The sequence below is a fragment of the Petromyzon marinus genome, chromosome 33, assembly GCF_048934315.1.
Source record: "Petromyzon marinus isolate PM22_M1 ecotype Great Lakes invasive population chromosome 33, UKy_Petmar_22M1.pri1.0, whole genome shotgun sequence".
Classification (NCBI taxonomy): Eukaryota; Metazoa; Chordata; class Hyperoartia; order Petromyzontiformes; family Petromyzontidae; genus Petromyzon; species Petromyzon marinus.
In genome coordinates, this window is record NC_133699.1 from 9,410,793 (window position 1) to 9,435,870 (window position 25,078).

General features: G+C 50.7%; 3 protein-coding genes across 7 annotated transcripts; 1 reads left to right on the forward strand and 2 right to left on the reverse strand.

The window, feature by feature from the left end:
• Positions 1–429: 429 nt before the first annotated feature.
• On the reverse strand, positions 430–8,281 carry BTBD9 (BTB domain containing 9). 4 transcript variants are annotated; one of them, XM_032965041.2, is made up of 12 exons: positions 8,177–8,281; positions 7,038–7,244; positions 5,970–6,333; positions 5,738–5,814; positions 4,968–5,155; positions 4,302–4,527; positions 4,066–4,185; positions 3,336–3,445; positions 2,907–3,096; positions 2,212–2,319; positions 1,874–1,952; positions 430–1,638 (listed from the first exon to the last, which is right to left on the reverse strand). In XM_032965041.2, the coding sequence occupies exons 2-12, from the start codon at positions 7,220–7,222 to the stop codon at positions 1,219–1,221; spliced, it is 2,067 nt and encodes a 688-aa protein (XP_032820932.1). In that variant the 5' UTR covers positions 7,223–7,244; positions 8,177–8,281; the 3' UTR covers positions 430–1,218. The 4 variants fall into 4 exon arrangements, with proteins under 4 accessions (XP_032820932.1, XP_032820930.1, XP_032820931.1 ...); XM_032965039.2 differs by having other exon boundaries at positions 7,014–7,244; XM_032965040.2 differs by having other exon boundaries at positions 7,014–7,244; positions 8,148–8,246.
• Positions 8,282–8,409: 128 nt separating this feature from the next.
• Positions 8,410–10,736, forward strand: LOC116948409 (alpha-1,6-mannosyl-glycoprotein 2-beta-N-acetylglucosaminyltransferase-like). Its single transcript, XM_032965047.2, has one exon. The coding sequence runs from the start codon at positions 8,460–8,462 to the stop codon at positions 9,807–9,809; it is 1,350 nt and encodes a 449-aa protein (XP_032820938.1). The 5' UTR covers positions 8,410–8,459; the 3' UTR covers positions 9,810–10,736.
• Positions 10,468–24,290, reverse strand: POLE2 (DNA polymerase epsilon 2, accessory subunit). 2 transcript variants are annotated; one of them, XM_032965045.2, is made up of 20 exons: positions 24,191–24,290; positions 23,029–23,147; positions 18,623–18,723; positions 18,256–18,331; positions 17,457–17,534; positions 16,979–17,072; positions 16,721–16,795; positions 15,929–16,012; positions 15,199–15,255; positions 14,941–14,989; positions 14,723–14,795; positions 14,416–14,588; positions 13,464–13,553; positions 13,053–13,107; positions 12,707–12,763; positions 12,391–12,468; positions 12,158–12,266; positions 11,694–11,870; positions 11,534–11,601; positions 10,468–11,059 (listed from the first exon to the last, which is right to left on the reverse strand). In XM_032965045.2, the coding sequence occupies exons 2-20, from the start codon at positions 23,109–23,111 to the stop codon at positions 11,041–11,043; spliced, it is 1,596 nt and encodes a 531-aa protein (XP_032820936.1). In that variant the 5' UTR covers positions 23,112–23,147; positions 24,191–24,290; the 3' UTR covers positions 10,468–11,040. The 2 variants fall into 2 exon arrangements, with proteins under 2 accessions (XP_032820936.1, XP_032820935.1); XM_032965044.2 differs by having other exon boundaries at positions 12,707–12,766; positions 24,191–24,289.
• Between the last annotated feature and the right edge of the window lie 788 nt (positions 24,291–25,078).

The following is a 25,078-nucleotide window of genomic DNA, read 5'->3' on the forward strand; positions in this document are numbered from 1 at the left end:
AATAAAGAGTCCTGTGTACAGCTCTCCATGGATAAAAAAGTAACCTCAATCAGCTCAGTAGCAGCGGCGGCAGTCGTGTGTCCGCTGGGTCTCTACCAACACCAGCTTTCCAAGTACACTCAGCACCCGAGATTCCGTCGATTTTCCCTCCCACTTCGCATCAGCACAGACGAGGTTTGAAAAGTCGAGGGCTGGGGCAGATGGGCCTCACTTCGCTACTGTCCATGCAGTCCCCGTGTTCTTCCACCCAAAACATTGACAAGGGTTGTCGTGTTTTGAGGGATGGTTGTCACGACGTCTGTAAATCCCCATGTACATTGAGCTCTGTCAGCTACTTCAGGGGAGTGAATTTCTCCTTGTGCACACACACACACAAATCACACAACTCTTTTGTTCAATTAAAGCCAAAATTCAAACAGCACATACCTCTTCAAAGCAGTCCTCATTTATATATTCACATTTAACAGATATGGGAATTATGGTAAAATATCAACTTTGACGAGGACATTACATTTATGAAACTACAGTACAGTATACACATGTCCACAGCACACCTTACACTGTGCAACACAAGGTGTTCCTGCACAAGCAGAACCACCACTGCCGGGAGAGGCAGCATCAGGTCGTGCGAGACTAGCCACACGGCGAGCTCAGCGAGAGGACTTTATATTCTACATGAACCTCTTTATACTTCTTCACAAGAACACCTTTATAGTTCACACTTCTTTTTTACAGTTTACACAAACCTCTAAAGGCCAGCCTTCAGCCTATGCTTTAAACTCCGAACATAAAACAAGCAGGACTTGTGCAAACTTTTGGAGTGGACTTCCACGACGTTCATGGGGAACCGCAATCGCCGCATGTGAACCTAGAGAAGTACACCTGCCGTGGGCAGCCAACTCGAGGGACAGGCAAATCCGCTTACCAGCGTCCTAAAATTCAGGTAGCGATGCTCAGGGTAACAAATATATTAACATTATTATGCTTTCTCTGTATTAGAATACTGACTGAATGATATGTACTCTCTGGTGACCATTCGAGACGCTGTTTCATTCGAATGCAAATGGGGAAACCATGCAGGAGGAATGCATGCAGACAATATTTCATTTCATAATCGTCTTCCTTTGGACTTGACCCGCGAGCGACTAAAAGTGCCCAACGTGTCCCCCAACCGTGGACACGAGGCGGCACGAGGCACCGCGAGGCAGGGACAGCTTCTCAGTAGCGCCAGCGCCGTGACGGTGCCGAGTGAGACGAGCCGGCCTGGGAAGACCCCGACGGTGAGGCCGGGGGCCCAGGGTGCCCGGCATGCCCCAGTGGGGAGGAAGGCCGGCTGCCCCCGCTGCTCTCCACCTGCGCTGCTCCAGGCAAGACCGGGCTGGCCAATACGCCTAAATCTGCGGCCGGATGGGCAGGGGCTGCGGGACCTCCAGGAGGAGAGGTGTCCGGTGGAAGCGCCGGCTGGGCCGAGTACACGTTGGGCAAGCCCTGCGCCCCGCCCTCGCCTCCCCGCACCCTCCCCACTAAAGAACCCCTCAACCCTTCCGCTTCGCCAGTGTGTTCCGAGTTGTCACCCACTCCATCCTCCTCGTAGGGACCGACGCTTGCAGGGCACTCAAAGTGCACGCAGTGGAATACCTGCCCGACGCCCCACACACACACACACGTACGCACGGCACAGACACGTAGTGCGGCAGACGTACCACACGCAGCAAGGCATACACGAGGCATGATTACTCTAAAAAAACGACTGTAAAGATCGTGGTCCAAAACAACACAATATGACCATTGTTAAAACATGAGGCAGATACATCACGGAAACAAGGGTACTAACGCGAGTGAAGATTCCTGCACAGAGCAGCTGTGCCGTTACCTCATTGGCAGTGTTGTGGGTGCCCACAATACGGATGAATGACACTGGACGCTTGTCAAAGGTAATGGTTTGCCATGACCTAAAGGCACACGAGCAAAAAAAAAGACTCACAAATTAAAACAAGAAATATTTCGCCAGATAAGCCTATGCGCAATTCAGTCTTAGCAATGCAACAACATTAACAGCATTCTCTTTGTGTCTTTAGAAAGAACCAAAGAGTATGAATTCCTGCAGTCACGAAAGCTCCAAGTGAATACCTGGAGTGACTGGCAGGTAAGCTGGAGAACACTCTCAAGAGAGAGCGTCCGAACCGTGTGTGCTGTCACTGTGCTAGTTACCTGCACGCCTGCTTGGTACGGTCAGCCACACGGTGCCAGGTCTGTTGCTCGGTCGATACCTCCACGTAGAAGCTGTAACTTCGATCATCACAATCCCAGAGAAGCAGCCTGCAGCCAGCATGAAGAGCCACATGTTATCAACACATGTATGGGTTATGTAGAAATGGACTCACACAATATAACTATGGCCAACTGTAACAAAACAACGGTTAACACATCAACACCACAGAACCCTGCCCACACACCACCTACACACACTGTCTATTCACCATTCACACACATTGCCTGCACATTATTCCTGCACGCACCAAAAAAAAACAGATCCCCGTATAGCCTTTAAGAGACTGATGGGACAAGTGTTGTTTGTGAGCACCTATAAGGCCGGCATAGCGCATAAGGAGGTGGGTGGGCAGCACCACACTCGGCCGCTTTTGTCTTCCAAGTGGCGATTTTTACACACCACACCAGGTACTCATTTGAGGCCGATTCCACCTAAGGGAGGGCGAGGATTGGTTCAGAGAATCGTCACTGGTGTTGGCCTTGAGCGAGAATCTAACTCAGGTCGCCGGGTTCGTAGTGTAGCACACTAACTGCTACGCGACAACCCACACCAACCGCACACACACACACAAACCACATGCAATGCCCACACGTCAGCCGCACACACCCCACCAGCAGACACTGCCTGCACACACCGCATGGAGCCAATGATGTAGGGTTGGGCCAGCTGCACCACGATGGCTCCGGAGCCAAGCTGGTGGCACGTGTAGCCACAGTCCCAGTCGTAGTGGCGCGTGTCCCCGTTGAGCAGAGCGTTGCGGCTGCGGCTGACCCCTTCGATTACGCTGGCACTGGCCACGATCGTAGCCACATTCTCCTGGGGAACTGCACACGCAAGCATGCAAGGGGATCCCACGGTAAACAGGCAGGTAGCATAGAGCTGATATAAATGCGTACATCCCCGCTTGCAATGCAGTATCCAGTGACCGCCTTTATATCACAGCATCAGGACACCATTAAAGCAAAAGCAACTCTAATATAGGATTGCCACGCCACTAATGTTACTCAACTCCAGCATTCAGCTTCGCAGAACAGCAAGGGGAACGGTGAGAAGAACCACTTACCGACAAGGCCACCTTCCAGCACAAAGGGGCGGTTCGTAAACATGCACTCAAATGCCACCACGTGGAAGACCCGGTTCACCGTGTTGTGGGTACCCACAATCCTTAGGAACCTAGAAAGACAACAGAAAGATCCCCCGTATAGCCTTAACAGACTGTTGGGGCAAGTACTGTTAGCGAGAACCTATGAAGGCCGGCATGGCACAGGAGGGGCAGGTGTGGCCAATACCACGCCCGGTCGCCTTTGTCTCCCGAGTGGCGATGTTAAAACATTGCACCATGTACTCATTTGAGGCTGAGTCGACCTAGGGAAGGCCCAGGACCGATTCAGATAGTCGTCACTGGTGTTGGAATTGAACCTGGGTCGCCAGGTTCGCAGCGTAGCGCGCTAACCGCTACACTACCGCTCCCCACACAATACCACAGACCTTCAGCACCGGACACACAAACCCACACTCAACGAGGCCTAATGATTACCCATGGACGTTGTGACCAGAATTATTATATTCACCGGATTATAAGATACTCCGGGAAAGTAAGACATGCGCCATACTTGTGCCAGGTGTCAATAAAGTTATACAAATCTGGTCAAACACACCTAACAGATTATAAGATGCCCACCGCCCAACATTTGCTTCAAAATACCAGGCAGATTGTGTATCTTATAGTCTGGAAAACACAGTACACAGCAAGTGTCATGCTGCATTCGAAGGTGGGTGGAGGAGTTACTCACCGGCACACGCGCGCCGGGAAGTACAGCAGCTGCCAAGAGCGACAGAAGTGACGGGAGTGGTCGACCACACGTACCCAGTCCTGCTCGTCCATCGAGACCTCAATGTAGTAGGAGTACGATCTGCCAGACAAGATCACTTTTAGTTTTAACTCAACCGTGGCGGTGCGTTTGTGTGTGCCCAACGCGTCCCTGCAGTTGTGGTACGCGCACCCCCACACCATGCATGCTCGGCTCACCTAGAGTCTCGGTCCCAGAGGAGCATACGGATGTGGTTGAGGATGGCGGGTGTGCCGAGCCGCACGGTGATGGCGCCGCCCCGCGAGGTGTCCGGCTCGATGGGGTGACGGGAGAAACCGCGATCCAGATCGTACGTTGTGGTGTCGCCGTCCAGCAGCGCCGCCTTTAGCTCCCCTTGCGTCACCACGGCCCCATGCCGCAGTGTCGCCACATTCTCCTCGGCCACTGGGCAACGACAACCTCGGTGAGCATCCGTTACAACCCGAGTGAGAAAATGACCACCGCGAACAAAAACTTGAAACTCAACCATCCTCAGCACTCCAAATCCTGTCACGTTCTATGTGTGTGATCTGCACCCTCCTAGAGTAGCTCCTCAGATACAACATGCGGAGGTTTACTTGGAAGAACAAAAACTTCTTCTGGCCCCATAGTGAGTTGGCCACTGAATGACACTGAATAGCAAGTTTGATTTGCTGCATTTCCATGCAACCTCCCCCCCCCCCCCACTGCAAGAACTGCAGCCTCATTCAAACTGCAGTCTGGTGACACCACACCCTCGTACGAAAAACAGCCACTTCGTGACATCTTCGCGCAATAACATTGGTGTGAATACCAAATGTACGAATTCTTTGATTTAATGGGGGGTTGGTGGGGGGGTGACTCACGCAGCACTCCACGATAGTTGAGCTCTGAGTCGCGTCCCTGCGAGCGCGCCTTGATGGCATCCAGGATGGCGTCTGGCGAGAGCAGGCCCGAGGGCCGCACGCGGTCCAGCAGCTCTGACAGGTTCATGAGCGGCAGCCGCACAGCAGCGACGGCCTCGCGGGCATCCTCCCCAGGGTTGTGCCCGCACCTGCGCAGCGCACGCTGCTTAGCCTTCGGGAACGCGCTAACTCTCTTACCATCGTTACATAATAATAAATAAATCTTCGAGGTAACTTTAATTTTGGAGATTCTTTGATTATCACCTCATCACTCATTGTTGCAGGCAATGTGTAAATAATAAAACACACGAGAGCCATGTAGTCCATGAACCCAGACCAGACGCTTTGCTTGTCGGTACCACCTAAGGTGGCATAAATGTATGTGCTTCCAATTACTTTACATGACCAATTACAGTAAATAATGCGACAGCCATTTCAAATGTATGCAAGTAATCAAATACTTCACTCGAATTAACCATAAATAAATCGGTACGACTGTTGCCTTAGCTGGTACCAATTTCTATTCATTTAAACCTGGTGGAACCTGCATGCAGAGACCACCAAGTTGTTGTTAACAAAACCACACCTTCTTTTTCAGAGGTTCTCTCAGCAAACTCCACAACAACAACACCTGCACTACGCACTTGTTTGCGGAAAAACCTCAAGGTAAATCTGAAACGGAAATGCGTAAATGAAGCGGGGAAGGACAGCTGTGGTCTGCTCACACGCACCAGGCGACGACGGCGCTGAAGATGTCTCTCTCTGGCGCCGCAAATGAGTCCCGTGACAAAATCCTGAGCAGCGCGCCCTGGGCACAAACAGCCATGGTGAGGTTCTGTGAGGAGGCAGACCATGTGGGGCCACGGCAGGCTTTAAAGGTGAGCTGAAGAGCAGTGGTCTGGACTCGCAATCGAACGGAGCCCTCTATTGAGCCGACGAATGACGACGACGGAGGCCGCTGACCTTGGAGAGTGAGAAGAAGCCGTCGCTCTGCAGCACGCCGGCCGCATGCTTGTCAGCGAAAGCCTCGCAGGTGCTGCACAGCGTGGACAGCGAGTAGAGGCTGGCCACGTCATACACGGTGCACACATTGCTCACGCTCAGCACCGAGCACAGGTAGGTTGACAGCGCGTTCTCGAGCTCCGGGAAGCCCAGGCGGTGCGCCAGGCTCAGCAGGTCCAGCAGGCACTCCTCCCGCAGCTCACCCAGCGAAACGCGGCCGCTGTAGATGTAGCGCAGCAGCACGGCGAACGCCTCTGCTGTGGTGTCGTCCAAGCGCACCTCCGCCTCGGGCTGAGACTCCTTCATGCCGCCGTAAAGTAGTGCTCTGCTCACAACGAGGTACGCAGGGGTGCAGAGAAGCGCATGCCACTTCTCAGTGTTAGCACCGACGCCGCCACAAGCTACACAACATGCACAGGCTGGGCTGAACGATGGGGTTACTCGTGCACGGGACCTGGATAAGGGCACAGGTCCATCTATGATAGACCAATAACTTTACAGTAATGTTCATGTATAGCACTCACACAGGTGTATTGTATTCATTCTGACTACGGGGAGCATGGTCTTTTGAGGCAATGGCCCAACATGACTTATCAGTACCAACCGGGGAGGCAAATCCTAATGGATTTGTTTAAAGAATACTACGTGTAGATCTTAAACATGTATGATAGCAAGGTCAATGTAGTCGCTCTTTTCGAGAAAATTGGGAGGTTAATATAGGATATGATTTTGAAAGAAAAAGCTAAATGATAATGAACATTCACGCAATATAAACGGCGAAATGCGTCAACAAAACATACACCAAATACGCTCAGGTGTCAGCTCATGGTGGATACTGCTCATCTGTACATACTGCTCACGGTGGAAACGGTGGAAACCGGTAGCGTTTGCCACCGCAGGTGTACCGGCATTGGCTTCGGGAGTAAGAGACCGACGTTAACGGGCCATGCACGGTGGTAAGGCGCGCGGGGGGAGAGACGGAAGGGATGGGGATTGCTGTTTAACTTTTCGGCTCGGCTGGCCCCGAACCTGAAGTAGTGGCAACGCGCGGCTAGGAGCACGCGGTGCGCGGGGAAGCGCGTCCCATCCACCACGAACACCACGTCGCTGAACTCGTCGCGGCCGCACAGCACGCCCAGGTGCGCAGACAGCAGCCCCACGTGCTCCAGCTCCCCCGCCGACCCAGAAGCCCGGAGGCCCTGGCTGTCGCACATGGCGACCGAGGCAGCTCGGGTCCTACACGAGTCGTGGGGGAACGGTGGGGTGGGGGTTACAGATCAACCGTGAGAGCTCCACCGCGACACGAACCGAACCAGCACGAGAGCGATCGCTGCGTCCTCCTGACACGGGAGGGGTGGGTGGGGGGTTACCGCGAGGATTTCACGATTGATGCGACGCCGATTGAGGGGACGAGACAAGCGCTCGAGAGGGTATACCCCCCTGGTTCTTCCGAATGCCCCCCCCCACACCACTAACTCAATGCTCGTTAATTCTCCGCGATAAAACAACACGTACCCATAATAGTCTCCAATGCCTACATACTCTCGATGTATTTATAGCCCTTTGCAAATCCACTGCGGGATAAAGTACTCCCCTCTGCCGTGTCGGTCGTAGGGATCAGTGCTAACTGGTGAAGTGGGCCATACTTCACCCAGGTCGGGTTCCGATATCGCTCGCCACTGGCGTCTCCTGGCCGGGAATCGAACTCAGGTGAAGTTGGTCGGGCGCGGGGAGCGGAGGGGTTGGCTCCAGATTCACCGCGCAGTTAGCCAACAACTCCACCACCGCTTCCCGGGTACAACATGCTCCAGTACTCCCTCCTGCGCCATCGCGATTTTCAATACCCCCCTCGTTACCCCCCTGGTGACCCCCGCACGTTACCCCCCTCGTTACCCCCCTGGTGCCCCCCTCTCGTTACCCCCCTCGTTACCCCCCTGGTGCCCCCCTCTCGTTACCCCCCTGGTGCCCCCCTCTCGTTACCCCCCTCGTTACCCCCCTGGTGCCCCCCACTCGTTACCCCCCTGGTGCCCCCCTCTCGTTACCCCCCTCGTGCCCCCCTGGTGCCCCCCTCTCGTTACCCCCCTGGTGCCCCCCTCTCGTTGCCCCCCTGGTGCCCCCCTGGTGCCCCCCTCTCGTTACCCCCCTCGTGTCCGGGACGTGAGACTCACGGTCCGGCTGCTCTCCCTCGCGCTACAGCGCTTCCGGGTCGTGGGGCCGCGGGGTCAGAGGTTAGCCAAGTCACAACTTCCGCATTCCGATTGCATTATGGGGGGCGGGGGGCTTAGGTAGAGGAAGGGGCACGGGCTGTGGGGGAAGGGCTGTTGGGAGAGAAGGGGAGGGGCTATTGGTGGGGGAGGGGCTATTGATGGGGGAGGGGCTATTGTGGGGGAGGGTCTATTGGTGGGGGAGGGGCTATTGGGGGGGAGGAGCAGCGTGCGGCCTCATGTGGCCATGCGCGTCTCTGTGCTGTGGGCCCGCGTGGCCTCTGGGGCCTCGTTGCTACTGCTGCTGCTGTTACTGCTGAGGGCGCGTCCCCGACCCGAGCTCCGCGTCGAACGAGGCCCCGAGGCCCCCGCGTTCCCGCCGGGCCCCGTGGCACCGGTGGCGCCCGAGGAAGCTCCCCGTAGCCCGGACCCCGCCGCCGCTATTCGCCGCCTGGTGCTGCGGATGAACGCGGAGCAGAGGCCGCGGAACGCGGGTCGCGCCCTGGCGTGGCGGCCCGGCGGGCCTGTAGTGGTTGTGCAGGTCCACTCCCGCGCCGCGCACCTGCGCCTGCTCGTTGAGTCGCTCGGCGCCGTTAGGGGCATCGAGACGGCGCTGCTCATTTTCAGCCACGACGAGGTGTCGGAGGAGGTGGACGCGGTGGTGCGTGGGGTGCGCTTCTGCCAGGTGCTGCAGATCTTCTACCCATTCAGCGCGCAGCTCCACGCGGCCTCCTTCCCGGGCCCGGACCCGCGCGACTGCCCACGGAACGCGAGTCCCCGCGAAGCGCAGCGCCTGGGCTGCACAAACGCCGCGACCCCTGACCGCTTCGGCCACTACCGCGAGGCGGCCTTCACGCAGGCCAAGCACCACTGGTGGTGGAAGTTGCACTTCGTGTGGCGTGGCTTACGGATGCTGCGGGGCCACCCGGGGCCCGTGCTGCTGCTGGAGGAGGACCACTTCGTGCTGCCCGACGCCCTGGCCCTTCTAGCGTCCATGGGCGACGTGCTCCGCGTCAACTGCGCCGACTGCGACCTGCTGAGCCTGGGCGTGCTCGGGCCCGCGGTCGGGGCGGCAGCGGCGGCTGCCGTGGCGGCAGCAGGGACAGAGGCGGTGGACGTGGCCCCGTGGCACTCGAGCCGCCACAACACGGGCATGGCCATGATGCGCAGCGGCTACGAGAAGCTGGCGCGGTGCGCCCGCGCATTCTGCACCTGCGACGACTATAACTGGGACTGGAGCGTGCAGCTCGCCAGCGTCGACTGCGTCCCGCGCGGGGCCATGCTGGTACTGGCGACGCGGCTGCCTCGCGTCCTGCACACGGGCGGCGGCTGCGGGATGCACCACCGCCGCGACTCGTGCGGCGTGCAGCAGGAGAGGGCCCACGCGATGCGCGTCTTGCGCCAGCTGGAGGGCGCTCTATTCCCCGCCGCGCTCTCCATCCGGTCGAAGAACGAGAAGGGCGCCATACGGCCCCGGCTCAACGGGGGGTGGGCTGACCCCCGTGACTGGGCGCTCTGTCTGAGCCAAGAGAATCGCACCACCTCGCCCCACTTCGATTATTACCTGCTCGCCGGCGAGATATCGGGCCCTTCGTGATGTCGCCGGCACTTTTCCACGGGCATATCCGAGCCAGCGCGGGTCTCTCATACAGTATGGATATCCACTGGCTATATTTGTAGAGCCAAAACATGAAACTTTGGCTTCCCGAGACATTACGGCTAAGAAGGGCCATGGGTGCGAAAAATAACGCAGTCAGTAGACTGCAAGACCATCACAGCTTCATTGCGATACATTCAGTGCATCTGACATTAGTGGCACGACTTGGGTTTTGCAGTGGAAAAATAAGCTGGCACTTTCTCAGCTGGCTTAGCTTACTTGCAGTGGAAAAGAGGGAATAGGTTGTGTCCCACATGGCCCAAGTGAACACGGAGTGTGGGGGCCACAGGAAGCGGTGCCTAGACCAATGGATGGTTGGACTCACCCTCCATCGCAGCAGAACTTGTGGAACAGCCAAAGTGCGGCCTCATGGCTACCCTATGCGAACTCAACAAAGTGCAAACAGAAGCCATTGACCCAAAGCACAAGCAATGGATGTTGGGAATTGAGTAATCTGACGAGGGCTGGCTGACGGCAAAATCGTGATCCTTTCAAACTGGGCTCTACATATTTGAGTAAACATGAAGTTTCAACAAGCAGAGCCCGGTGTCTTCAGCGAATATTGAGTCAACGCATTATTATAAGACAGCGAGCAGCGTTTTACAAGTTTAACCATATTTATTTAACCAGGTGCAAATGAAGGGCACCAAGATGGAAAAAATAAATCAAATTAAGTTAAGAAATGAAGCAAATATGAAAAACAATGCAAAAACAACCACATTACAGGAGAGCATCTATAGAGCATATACAGAACACCATAAAATTCCTAACAGTTGACGTGTGGGCTTGATGTATTTATTCAATATTAATATATGTATGTAATGATAGCAGCACATCCCATATAATATATTAAATACATTTCCAAAATCTTGTGTTTGTCAGCTTGCAGTATGGGTTTCATTTTTACCAGATTCTTCCACATCCTGGAAATGTGAATTTAAATGCATCGGTTTTATGTAAATGTACGCCACCTACAATATGTAGAACTTATTTTGCACCGTACACAGCCAACCGCGCTAATCGTAGGTGTGTGAGTACAGCTATGCAGAACGAATGACTGCCACTGCTTTTTGAGCACAAGGGACAGCTCAGGTCTACACAACTGCAGTGCAATTCGGAGTTGCGATTCTGTTTCCACATCATGATGCTCCTTCCTCCCTTGTTGCTTCATCTACATATCTTGTAGTTTACTGGAAAAAAATAGAGGAGCGCACACACCATACAGTATGAGTACAAGCATTCTTTATAGTACAAGTGTACATTTTCAATTCCCTATGTGCAGTGGTGGTGCTTGGCATAATCATGCCAAGCAAAAACCGAGGACCTCAAGTAAATCAAGAGGTCCTGGATTTATGAGAAAATAGGGGTTCACATACAAAGGCCATTCGAATACTAAGATACACAACAAAGACCAATACATTAATTTCATCGGTCTTTTCTGCAACTGTTCTCTTATTTCATGTATATTTTGTCTTTCTATGACATCTATATATCTCTTATCTATCTCTTCTCTCGTGTCACTTGGATTGTATTGAAAGGCAAAAATACTTTTAAAAATATTGCCATCAAGGGGCAAGCACTACCGCTGTATTTGTGGCATATAAATCAATCAAAAATGTTAACTGCATGCAAGGTGACAGGTGTATCATAATTGCAGGTCTCACCTGTCCTCCACAGTCCGGCTGGATGGGTAGTAAACTTTAAAGCTGAATTCACTCCGAGGGAAGGAGCCCTGGAATGCACATAACATATGGGTTATGAATAGGAATTCATATTTTGCCAAAGTAAATCTATGTGGCCATGGGTGTGGAAATGGCAGCATACCGGGTTGATGCACATGCACTCGGTATTGGTGATGCTGAAGGGGTCGTACTTGTCGGCACACACGAGCAGGTCAGGAAGCGGGTAGAGGGACAGGGTATAGTCGAAGCCCCAGAACACAGGGCTGACAAACAGTGGCAATGATGATAGGTGGCCCTGGCTCACCAGTGTCTTCACAAACTACAAGGACACCCAAACACAAAACAAATACTGCAATCAGGAGAGGGCCCACTGAGAGCACGTACTTTGCTAGGGAGACCTGAGATAATTATTATAAACGTGAAGGTCACAAAGATACTGCAATGCATCGCAAAGAGGAATGAAATGTCAGAAATTTAATTATTGAAATAATGCAACACATAAAATGTGCCACTGTAAGAAAGAATGGAACCAACAAAATTAAGGGTGAAGATCATGATCAGGGATTGGAGGTCATGGATTGAAAGGTGAAAGACAAAGTTACGCACGTGGGTGGGGATATCTGTCCCAGGATTTGGAAAGCGCACGCAGTTCCGGCACATCTTGTTTACCAGATCCTCTCGGAAAATCACCACCTCCTGTGTGCAGTACTGCAGCCTGTGAGACCACACGTGCATACCCGCTTGAACTGAACACCTGCCAACTACGCATTCTGAGGGTGAGGACACAGGTGAATGAGTGTGGTGAATTTGCAAGAGTTGTGACTGGGAGTGGCTGTCACCTGCAAGGGTTTGTGGCAAAGATGGCGGAGGGAACGCGTCTTCTGAACTCTGCCGTAATGTGATCGGCAAGCGGAGACCTACATAAAAAATGTTAAATGTTACCCATGCATAGTAATGTCTGCATTCATAAATCCATCCCTAACTCCCATCACTTTACCCAATCAACTATACAGTATATTTAAACTTAACTCTTTAAACTTAACTATAATGCTCAATCCCAAACCTCCAATTAAACCTTGCACCAAGAAGCACCTCATTAAAGTTATTGCACACTGTACAAGGCGGCAAGCTTGTTGCTTGTGCCATGTGTAGTACCTGGGCAAAATAGCTCCGGGCCCTGGATCCTCTGGTCCTGGAACAAACACGAATCGGCTGCTGCACACACACACAAAATGCATGCATGCATGCTTATATTTGCTTGTACATATATTGATAAATATGCTCAAGTAAAAACATTACATTGAAACAAAAATACCACGGCACAGGAAGCAAGCTCTACTCTGTTCTGGTTAAGCTGCTGGGGAAATGTTTGTTGGAACGGACCTACTATAAGATGGCACGTTACACATCAAGACAAACAGGCGCCCTCAGCACATGCGAGTAAACCTAGACACTCGAGCCACTTAGGATAATTCTTACTCAACAAATTAGATTGATTTACCTTTCAAGAATGGAGGGAAACTCACAAATGATGTCGGCTAAACATTTCAGCGAATCTGTTAAGAAAAGAACATCACTTGAAGGGCAGGGCAAAAGTGAGTTAAAAATCAAGCTGCTTTGGTAGGTGTATACGTGTAGCTTTCAGTGGCTATGTATGTGCTGTGTGTTCATGCACAATGCCAATACAAAGTGAGGACCTTTGTCAGCTGAACCTAGACAATATATTTTCCATGGTGTCACCCCAAGTCTTGATATAAAAAAAGGTCTGTTGTTGGACATATGTACCCTACCCGTGGGTATGATAGTGGACGTGCACTATCTGCTGTTGGATGCGTGTGTGCTTTACCCTTGGGTCCATTATTAGAAGTGAATGTACTACCATTGGGACTGATACTGGACAAGTGTGCACTACCTATAAGCACAGACGTATGGTTGCGGCCATAAGGAGCCGAGCTGAAGTTTCCACAGAATATGAAGCAAGTGGGTGGAGCACCCGAGTATCCTGCATGAAAGTGAAGACACAAGTAGAGTGAATTAAACAATAATTGCATGTCTACACAGCAAGATGAGTCAACAAAATATTGCCACCGTGGCACCACTCTCCATTATCTCACCGCTCTAATGTACACCACCATCATGAAGATGCTGATATACTTTGACAAAAGTACATCCGACTCGAGTGTAAACAACACCAAGATATGCTAAAAGTGTACTTAGTCAATTGGAATTGCCGCATTACGACTGCACAAATAATAGTTTTGCATATACAGCATTCAATGTGCAGTAACTGTGTATGGTCAACAATGTAAATTCAACCCTTAGCAGAGGAACTACACAAGTTACTATATTTATATGAATAACAATTAAGACTATGAAATGTATGTCACTCTCCGGATCATACATTTGTTTACACGTATTTTAAAGAAAAATTTGGGGGTGTGCATCTCGTAATTTGTAGACTACATTGTGTCTTGCCAAAGATATATTTTAATCTCATTCAGACGGTTCTCCATATCAAGACATTACTACCCCGAACACAGAATACCACCAGCTATTCAGAATAATCTTCCAAAAGACAACTATCACTCGAGTATACCCCACGAGAGCCAGCTTTTTGTGATAACCAATATTTTTAATATTAAAAGCCGCTGCGCACTGCCTGCATCTGATAGCACGTTCTGGAAAGATGGCTCTCCGTAAACTATATTCTCCTGATTATAAAAGTTCATTTCAAAATGTTCCTAAAGTTTGGGATGTATCTTCCTCTCCAGACAATCTTCTAATCCAGAGAATAGGATAACTGCCGCCTGCTGAGAGCTTTCTGTTGTAGCGCTGTTCTCCACACATTGCGAGGGCTGTCCTACCAGTAAACATGAGTCTCAGCCGATCAAGGACGTCCGAGCGGTCGAGCCACACGTCCGAGGCGAACACAAACATGGCATCAGTATTGCGCTCCTCGATGTTGGCCAGCGCTGCCGAGGCCTTCACACTCGTGGTCGACGGCCCCCCAAACAGATTCACATCTCCAAAGTACGTCCTGCACACACAAACACACACCAGGTAGTGGTGAAGATAAATCTCGAGGAGAGTGTGATCATTTCATCCGATCCAAATCTTGAACGTATCATAAACGTAACGTCATGCCCACACTGGCGGCAACCATTCCCACACCTGGATATCTTTGCCGCTTCCGTGGGAGGGAAGCCAACCGCGTTGACGTGAAACACCTCATCCTCGTAATAACCTGAAGGGCACACGTATTAAAACATCACGTATTTTCAAAAAGGATTTAATAACATATGACAATGTTTCAATGGAAAAATATACATGATAGTAATGCAGTAGTTTGCAATGGATTGTGCACTTTCTAATTGGCAGAAGAAACTTACCCTCAGCCAACACAAAGCAGGACTCCGTGTAGAGCCCACTGTGGAACTGGTGTGGTACGTCAAGTCTTATTGCGGTAACAAAACGATGACATCAAATCCATGCTTTAGCTGGCAAATATAACAATTACATAATTGCACTTTTAAGTACTCGGCACCATAAAGCGTTCATCATCAAATATCAACGCTTAAAATTAATATGGGTGACTATGCATCAACAGTTTTATGGGTCGTTACTGGCTGTATTTTTTTAAAGGATATGGCATTCTTAAGATCAAGCTGCACAGTCCCAGTGGGGTCTTCCAGGTAATACTTCCCCTGTAAAATGAAAGAGGAGAAAGTAGCTGGGGTGGTTTATAATTTCAACCAATAATAATAATGCAGTATTAAAGCTTTCGTGACTGTAGAAATACAATAAAATTATATTAAAACAAAAAACAATCACGACGTTTCGATCACAACGCAAGCGATCTTCATCTCTCTCTCTGCCTCCCTGTCCATCTTTCCTCCCTCCTTACCTCTTGGTGAACTTGTATATGTATTTCTACTGACCGTGTACCTCGTATTTTTCATTCTATCTATGCTGGTATGTGCAATCCAAAGGTTGAACACGAAATTTAACACTCTTCTGAAATTCGTGGTCCGCCAGGAAGTGTCTAACTGTGTTGTTGGCCTGACTGGATGTGCTTCACATAATGTTTTTTCAGGTTTATTGAATTCTCGTCTCTCATCTTTTTGTTGTATTTACCTCCGTGATTTGTTCTTGACACCTGGTGAAGATCGCTTGCGTTGTGATCGAAACGTCGTGATTGTTTTTTGTTTTAATATAATTTTATTGTATTTCTACATACGTGACTTTACCGAAAAAACCAATGAGTAATAATAATGCAATTTGTAACATACATAATATTTCAGACGTAAATTACTGGTAACTGAGCCACGGAATAACATGGACTCGATACAGCTGTGATGTCAACTTTTGACCACTAACCTCTTTGAGCTGGGTCAGCATTCCAAGCACAATGACCTCTCCCAACCGGGCAGTGCTGCCCTGAAGAAACTCCACTGTTTTCAGCTGCAACACACACGTGCATCGTACAAGTACACAACAGAGGCAATGTCAGTTTAACACGTAGGCTTTCGCGACCAATATCATCCATAATAGAGGTTTTTGGGTTAGATCGCGTAAATGTGTCGTTAAAACCCGCCACCACCCGACACAGCCACTAGTAAGGTTGTCACGTAAATAGAACATGCCAATTCGTCACTAGTACAGCACAACGGTTTGTGTTGGAGAGCCAAGCGACAACCTACAATTATTGGCGAAACGTCGTACTCAGATTGTAAAAGGTTGTGGCTTGGCTCTCCAACACACCTGTGCTGTACTAGTGACGAATTGGCATGTTCTGTTTACGTGACAACCCTTACTAGTTGGATGTGTCAGGTGGGGGCGGGCTTTAATGACACATTTATATATTTACGCGCTCTAACACAAAAACCTCTACTATGGAGAAGCAATCTCATTCATGTACAGAGGTGCATATCTGCAATCAATGCACACAGTGACCAACTCGTAAACGACCTTACATACATTATTTAAATTACTTTCAATACAAGGATGTTGGATTCTGGCTGTTGCAAAACTGTTATTTTGGTATTAAAACATTAAGAGTACCAATTCACTCGCTGCAGTAGTGTAAACGTTCAGTGTTTCTTGCTTCACTGCAGTTACACAAGCAGATCCCACGAAACTATGTACAAAGATGGATTTCAAGCAGTTCACCTGAAACTTGTTGCGTCCTTCCTCTGTGACTGATCCAACCACAGGAGGGGTGAAGAGGTCATGCCGGTGGGTCCGCTGCGAGATCAGACAGCACAGAGTCTCTAGTCACGCGACGGTGGAGCAGATCCAAGTAATAACTTGGATCACCGATTCCATTCAGCATACAGAAATCTGTGATAAAGACTACTGCAGTTGAATGTAAACCACAGCCTCAAGAGGATTTATGACGCAGAAACGAGGGACTGTTGCTGAGGTCACCTGCTGCAGGATGGCGTATCGCTCCTGGAAAACTGCAGCTTTGTCTCGAGGAGAGGCTATGAGGCATGGCGGAGGGTGGTTTGTCATGGCCAGCCTGTGCGGGTGCACATACGCGAACACCCATGTAACTCACAGGACAATGATAAATGCTGCTTTAACATGGAACACGACACAATTTGCATGAGCCATAGATTGAATCATGAATATCCAATGCTATGTTTAACATTGTATCGCCATGCAGGAATGTTGAGTGGCATTCTCACTAGATAAAAATGTTTTGTCTTTGATATAAAAGCATTAAACATGTCTATTGAACAACATTTTTTCTAAAACAAGTAGTCATATGGGTATGTAAGAAACTGGCGAAATAGGGTATTAAATTCCAGAAGGTAGACGAGTCGAATTGTGAGGAGTGTTGCAAACATTAATGCATAGGAAAGGTACAAAGGAATACAAAGGAACGAGTTACTCTACTCACGGTATCAACTTTTTCCTCTCGTGGTTGTAGATGAACCTCGGGATATCGAATGCACCGATGATGTTAAGAACATTCTCTCTGAAAAACAGAAAATCTGGTTCTTGACATCTGTAAAACTAAAGACAACCATAAAGACCAATAATGTCAGCCTTTTTAATGAGTGCCACAAAAATATTGGCATAAATCAACTAATAAAGAAGGTGAATCACTTATTTACATTGTTGTTAACATGTAACTTTCAACTGCTGGGCAAAGGCCTCCTTAATTCTCCACCACGAAAGCAGTGGTTCTCAACCTTTTTGGAATGGTAGCGCCCTCACCCTCCCCAATCAAGACAACTGGTCCCCCAAACCCACCCCCACCTTCCGCCCAGCAGGTTACTAAGGCTGCCATACACAGAGATCACATGTTCACACCTCTAGTCAACGTGGTTAGTAAGGCATCGGAGGCTGTGAGACGTTCACACCCTCCCCCCGGGGTGGTGCGACAGACGGGTTCAGAACTATCTTGCTTTGAAGCTTTCGTGACTGCAGGAATCCATACTCTTTGGTTCTTTGGTAAAGTCACGTAGTTAGAAAAAAAAAATCACGACGTTTCGATCGCAACACAAGCGGTCGTCATCAGGCGACCGCTTGTGTTGCGATCGAAACCTCGTGATTTGTTTTATTTTATTTCTAACTACAGTACGTGACTTTACCGAAAGAACCAAAGAGTATGGGTTCAGAACTGCTGCACCAAAGCATGATGCCGGTGCTTGCTGCTGTGGAAGACGCAAGCAGTACATGCGGAGGCTTCTTACGATTCTTCTGGGCTCGACGATCTGCATTCCTGCACAGCTGCCTCCACCACTGCGAGCTCCACCATGCTGGACGCCACTGGAACGCACAAATACAGGGTCACTTGTCACACAAATCCCAACACATTAATCAATAACACTATGGCCTTCAAATTCATAAATATATAATAGGTGACGTTTTGGGTAATGGCCTTTCTTCACAGCACAAAGAGAGGCCAGAGAGAGTGGATACTAAAAACTACATTATATCAGGATTCCTGATGAACAGTTTTTTAATTAGCATAAGCTCAGGTAAGTTGCAATTTGCTCCACATGGGAGGTGCTGTGATGGAAAAGAGTTCAGGGTTCGATGAGGAGGAGCGACACATACGTGGTTGTCTCTGCACCGCGTCCAGCACTTGCTCCAGCATGTTCTCCAACTCCACTGAGCCCAGTCCTGCCAGGGCATTGCTCAGGAACTTCCGTGCCTCACTGAGTTACACACACCCAGATATCACGATGAGCCAGGCACCTCAGTGGGCCAGACACTTACACCTCAGCGAGCCGCACAGCCAGACATCTCAGTGAGTCAGACATCCCAGTGAGACACATCCAGACATCTTGGTGAGCCACACACCAAGACAAAGACCCCCACCCCCCCGTATAGCATGCACAGCCTGTTGGGGCAAGTGCTGTTAGTGAGCGCCTATGAAGGCCGGCATGGCACACGAGGGGGTGGTGGCAATCACCACGTCCGGCCGCCTTCGTCTCCCAAGTGGCAACGTTTACACACCATACCAGGTATTTATTTGAGGCTGATTCGACCGAGAGGAGGTCCAGAACCGGTTCCGATAATCATCACTGGTGTTGGGCATGAACGGGAATCGAACTCTGGTCGTCGGGTTCATAGAATAGCACGCTAACCACTGCGCCACCGCTCCCCACCACACACCAACAACTCAATGACACACTCAACACATTGAGGCGGAAATTTCAGTGGACCAAACAACTACATCTTAGTGAGACACACACCGAGACAACTCAGTAAGCCATACAACTCAATGAGCCACAGACACCGATAACTCAGTGAGCCACACAGATATCTGAATCACAGATTGATAACAGATATCTGAAGTGAGGCACACAGACAACTCAGTGAGCCACACACAGACAACTCAGTGAGCCACACACAGACAACTCAGTGAGCCACACACAGACAACTCAGTGAGCCACACACAGACAACTCAGTGAGCCTCACAGACAACTCAGTGAGCAACACACAGACATCTCAGTGAGCCACCCAGCCAACTCAGTGAGCCACACACAGACATCTCAGTGAGCCACACCCAGACAACTCAGTGAGCCACACACAGACAACTCAGTGAGCCAGACACAGACAACTCAGTGAGCCACACACAGACAACTCAGTGAGCCACACACAGACAACTCAGTGAGCCACACACAGACAACTCAGTGAGCCACACACAGACAACTCAGTGAGCCAGACACAGACATCTCAGTGAGCCACACACAGACAACTCAGTGAGCCACACACAGACAACTCAGTGAGCCAGATACAAACATCTCAGTGAGCTACACACAGACAACTCAGTGAGCCACACAGACAACTCAGTGAGCCACACACAGACAACTCAGTGAGCCACACAGACAACTCAGTGAGCCACAGACAACTCAATGAGCCACACACAGACAACTCAGTGAGCCACACACAGACAACTCAGTGAGCCACACACAGACAACTCAGTGAGCCACACAGACATCTCAGTGAACTACACACAACTCAGTGAGCCACACACAGACAACTCAGTGAGCCACATACAGACAACTCAGTGAGCCACACACAGCCAACTCATTGAGCCAGACATAGACATCTCAGTGAGCCACACACAGACAACTCAGTGAGCCACACAGACAACTCAGTGAGCCACACACAGACATCTCAGTGAGCCACCCAGCCAACTCAGTGAGCCACACACAGACATCTCAGTGAGCCACACCCAGAAAACTCAGTGAGCCACACACAGACAACTCAGTGAGCCACACACAGACAACTCAGTGAGCTACACACAGACAACTCAGTGAGCCACACACAGACAACTCAGTGAGCCACACACAGACAACTCAGTGAGCCACACACAGACAACTCAGTGAGCCAGACACAGACATCTCAGTGAGCCACACACAGACAACTCAGTGAGCCACACACAGACAACTCAGTGAGCCAGATACAGACGTCTCAGTGAGCTACACACAGACAACTCAGTGAGCCACACAGACAACTCAGTGAGCCACACACAGACAACTCAGTCAGCCACACAGACAACTCAGTGAGCCAACCAGACAACTCAGTGAGCCACACACAGACATCTCAGTGAGCCACACAGACAACTCAGTGAGCCACACAGACATCTCAGTGAGTCACACACATACATCTCAGTGAGCCACACACAGACAACTCAGTGAGCCACACACAGACAACTTAGTGAGCCACACACAGACAACTCAGTGAGCCAGACAGACAACTCAGTGAGCCACACACAGACATCTCAGTGAGCAACACACAGACAACTCAGTGAGCCACACACAGACAACTCAGTGAGCCAGATACAGACATCTCAGTGAGCCACACACAGACAATTGAGTGAGCCACACAGACAACTCAGTGAGCCACACACAGACAACTCAGTCAGCCACACAGACAACTAAGTGAGCCACACACAGACAACTCAGTGAGCCAACCAGACAACTCAGTGAGCCACACACAGATAACTCAGTGAGCCACACACAGACAACTCAGTAAGCCACACACAGACATCTCAGTGAGCCACCCAGACAACTCAGTGAGCCACACACAGACAACTCAGTGGGCCACGCAGAAAACTCAGTGAGCCACACACAGACAACTTAGTGAGCCACACACAGACAACTTAGTGAGCCACACAGACAACTCAGTGAGCCACACACAGACATCTCAGTGAGCCACACAGACAACTCAGTGAGCCACACAGACATCTTAGTGAGTCACACACATACATCTCAGTGAGCCACACACAGACAACTCAGTGAGCCACAGACATCTCAGTGAGCCACAGACAACTTAGTGAGCCACGCACAGACAACTCAGTGAGCCACACAAAGACAACTCAGTGGGCCACGCAGACAACTCAGTGAGCCACACACAGACAACTCAGTGAGCTACACAGACAACTCAGTGGGCCACACACAGACAGCTCAGTGGGACACACACAGACAACTCAGTGGGCCACACACAGACAGCTCAGTGGGCCACACACAGACATCTCAGTGAGCCACCCAGACAACTCAGTGAGCCACACACAGACATCTCAGTGAGCCACACACAGACAACTCAGTGAGCCACACACAGACATCTCAGTGAGCCACACAGACAACTCAGTGAGCCACACAGACATCTCAGTGAGTCACACACATACATCTCAGTGAGCCACACACAGACAACTTAGTGAGCCACACAGACAACTCAGTGAGCCACACACAGACAACTCAGTGAGCTACACAGACAACTCAGTGGGCCACACACAGACAGCTCAGTGGGCCACACACAGACAACTCAGTGGGCCACACACAGACAGCTCAGTGGGCCACACACAGACATCTCAGTGAGCCACACACAGACATCTCAGTGAGCCACACACAGACAACTCAGTGAGCTACACAGACAACTCAGTGAGCCACACACAGACAACTCAGTGAGCCACACACAGACATCTCAGTGAGCCACACAGAACTCAGTGAGCCACACACAGACATCTCAGTGAGCCACACACAGACAACTCAGTGAGCCACACACAGACAACTCAGTGAGCCACAGACATCTCAGTGAGCCACACACAGACATCTCAGTGAGCCACACATACATCTCAGTGAGCCACACACATATATCTCAGTGAGCCACACACAGACAACTCAGTGAGCCACAGACAACTCAGTGAGCCACACACAGACAACTCAGTGAGCCACACACAGACAACTCAGTGAGCCACACACAGACAACTCAGTGAGCCACACAGACATCTCAGTGAACCACACACAACTCAGTGAGCCACACACAGACAACTCAGTGAGCCACACACAGACATCTCAGTGAGCCACACACAGACAACTCAGTGAGCCACACACAGACATCTCAGTGAGCCACACACAGACAACTCAGTGGGCCACACACAGACAACTCTGTGAGCCACACACAGACAACTCTGTGAGCCACACACAGACATCTCAGTGAGCCACACACAGACAACTCAGTGGGCCACACACAGACAACTCAGTGAGCCACACAGACATCTCAGTGAGCCACAGACAACTCTGTGAGCCACACACAGACAACTCAGTGAGCCACACACAGGCAACTTAGTGAGCCACACACAGACATCTCAGTGAGCCACACAGACAACTCAGTGAGCCACACAGACGTATCAGTGGGCCACACAGCTCAAAGAGCCAGACATTTCAGCGAGCCGGCCACCTACATCTCAGCGAGACACAAACCAAGAAAACTTAAGTAAGCCGCACGTGTCCGTGAGCCAAACACAGACAACTTTGCGAGCCACACATCTCATTTGAGCCACACACACGTTACAGGCAGGTTACGTTATACAGCACTGGTGCACTGGGGAGTTTGAACGGCGAGAAGATGAGGGCGAACCGCTGACAACGGGTAAGAAAGAGTGCCGCGTGAACGGGGGGAGCGTTACGGATGAGCAAGGGAGGGATGAGAAATGGGAGAGAAGAACGCGCCTGCGGAGCATGAGGCCGTGCATCTTGAAGGCCGCCGCCACAGTGCGCGCCACAGCCGCTCCGCTCGCCTCACTCATCGCCATCTTCGCGCCTTCCCGCCAAAACTCGAGAGGGAGGGGCTAGGGTGGGGGAGGAGGGAGGGGGGGCGAGGAGAGGGAGGGGCTAGGGTGGGGGAGGAGGGAGGGGGGCGAGGAGAGGGAGGGGCTACGGTGGGGGAGGAGGGAGGGGGGCGAGGAGAGGGGGGAGGCGGGGTGGAGAGGGGGGGCGAGGGTGGGGGAGGAGAGAGGGGGAGAGGAGAGGGGGGGCTTGGGAAGGGGAGGAGGGGGAGGCGCGGGTGGGGGAGGAGAGGGGGGGAGAGGAGAGGGGGGGCTTGGGAAGGGGAGGAGGGGGAGGCGCGGGTGGGGGAGGAGAGGGGGGGAGAGGAGAGGGGGGCTAGAGAGGGGGAGGAGAGAGGGGGGCTCGGGAGGGGGAGGAGGCGTGGGTGGGGGAGAGGGGGGGCTAGAGAGGGGAGGAGGGGGGGCACGCACGCCGTGCACACAGCACAACGTTGTCCCACGTCCGATCGCAGTGCCGCATATTGGTGAATGCAAACCGCACTTGGTGAATTTTGTATTGGAATTTTAGCCTCACATACGCGAAATATACACAAAACTGAACCCGCACACAGCGAAGGCAATCTGTAATACGCAACACGAGTGTCGTGGAGAAAATAGGTAACACAGTTAATGAGACAATACGCTCCCTTCCCATATATCCTTCCACACACACACAAAAGGAAAGAGTATTTCGTACACATCACATCGACATTTATACTCCTGGTACGCTCCACGACAAACGCAAATTATAAATGTATTTGCCATCGTGCTGTAGCCGAGGCCAGGTTAACTGAGGGGGTCAATAGTAGGGCCTCAAGCAGGGCCCTTTGATTTTAAAGGAGCCACCACAACATATAAATACTTCCATAATAGAGGTGATTTGGGTTAGATCGCGTAAATATGTCGCTAAAACCCTCCACCACCCGACACAGCCAACTGGTAAGGGCTGTCACGTAAACAGAACGTGGCCAATTCGTCACTAGTACAGCACTAGTGTGTAACGTATAGTGTAGTGTATAGTGTAGTGTATAGTAGTGTATAGTGTAGTATACTAGCACAGCACTAACCGGTGTGTTGGAGAGCCAAGCCACAACATTTACAATCCGAGTACGACGTTTCGCGACAGTAATTAAAAACCAGCTTGAACAGGCGACAGCCAGTGGAGAAGTCCACCCGTTTCGCTCCTTATATAGAGGCGTAGATGTGGTGACCACGCTTCTGCTTCCTTCCCCAAAGGCGGGGAGGAGGATTACTGAGTCAACGTACAATAGTCGCACATTATGCATGCGCATTATGCGAGCCCTTTGATGTCTATTGTGCGTATTAAAATAGCCGTACCAACGGCAATCCCTATTGAAGTATGCTGCCCTTTATAGGCATGCATTTAAAACGATGTTGTGGCTCGGCTCTCCAACACACCGGTGTGCTGTACTAGTGACGAATTGGCCACGTTCTGTTTACGTGACAAACCCCTTGCTAGTTGGCTGTGTCGGGTGGTGGAGGGTTTTAGCGACACATTTATATATTTACGCGATCTAACCCCAAAAAAATCTCGATTATGGATATTGGTCGCGAAAGCCTGCGTGTTAAATATAAACTCATTTATAATGGTTCAAATACGGCACTGTTAACGTTCACGTTTACCTGTTTAACCAGGTTAAAACTCGAGAGAGCATGACAGTCTCGTTTGCAAAGAGTGACCCGGGTCGCCAACCCAGTGACCACATGCAACGTTGGCCCAATGCTCTAAATCTTACTGGGATGATTATAAAAAGCAATACCGTTCAGCAATGAAGCACATAGAAATGACGGCAACATTAACTGCATTGCATGAACAATCTAAAAGGCTGCCCAAAGATAAATCAATACACATGAAATACATTTCCTGTAATGTATGACTCACCCGAGATGTCTCAAACGCTATAAATGTTATAATGTCATTTGGCAAGTAAAGT

Excerpts from the sequence above, each read along its gene's own strand:
- BTBD9 (XM_032965039.2), bottom strand. The coding sequence starts at position 7,222 with ATGTGCGACAGCCAGGGCCTCCGGGCTTCTGGGTCGGCGGGGGAGCTG. Across the intron at positions 5,156-5,737 it reads TTCAGCGCCGTCGTCGCCTG|GTGCGGGCACAACCCTGGGG; the intron begins GTGCGTGTGAGC and ends TGCGCTGCGCAG. Across the intron at positions 1,953-2,211 it reads CGTACCAAGCAGGCGTGCAG|GTCATGGCAAACCATTACCT; the intron begins GTAACTAGCACA and ends GTGTGCCTTTAG.
- LOC116948409 (XM_032965047.2), top strand. The coding sequence starts at position 8,460 with ATGCGCGTCTCTGTGCTGTGGGCCCGCGTGGCCTCTGGGGCCTCGTTG.
- POLE2 (XM_032965044.2), bottom strand. The coding sequence starts at position 23,111 with ATGGCGATGAGTGAGGCGAGCGGAGCGGCTGTGGCGCGCACTGTGGCG. Across the intron at positions 17,535-18,255 it reads TCGTCGAGCCCAGAAGAATC|AGAGAATGTTCTTAACATCA; the intron begins GTAAGAAGCCTC and ends TCTGTTTTTCAG. Across the intron at positions 12,267-12,390 it reads TTTGCCACAAACCCTTGCAG|GCTGCAGTACTGCACACAGG; the intron begins GTGACAGCCACT and ends GTGGTCTCACAG.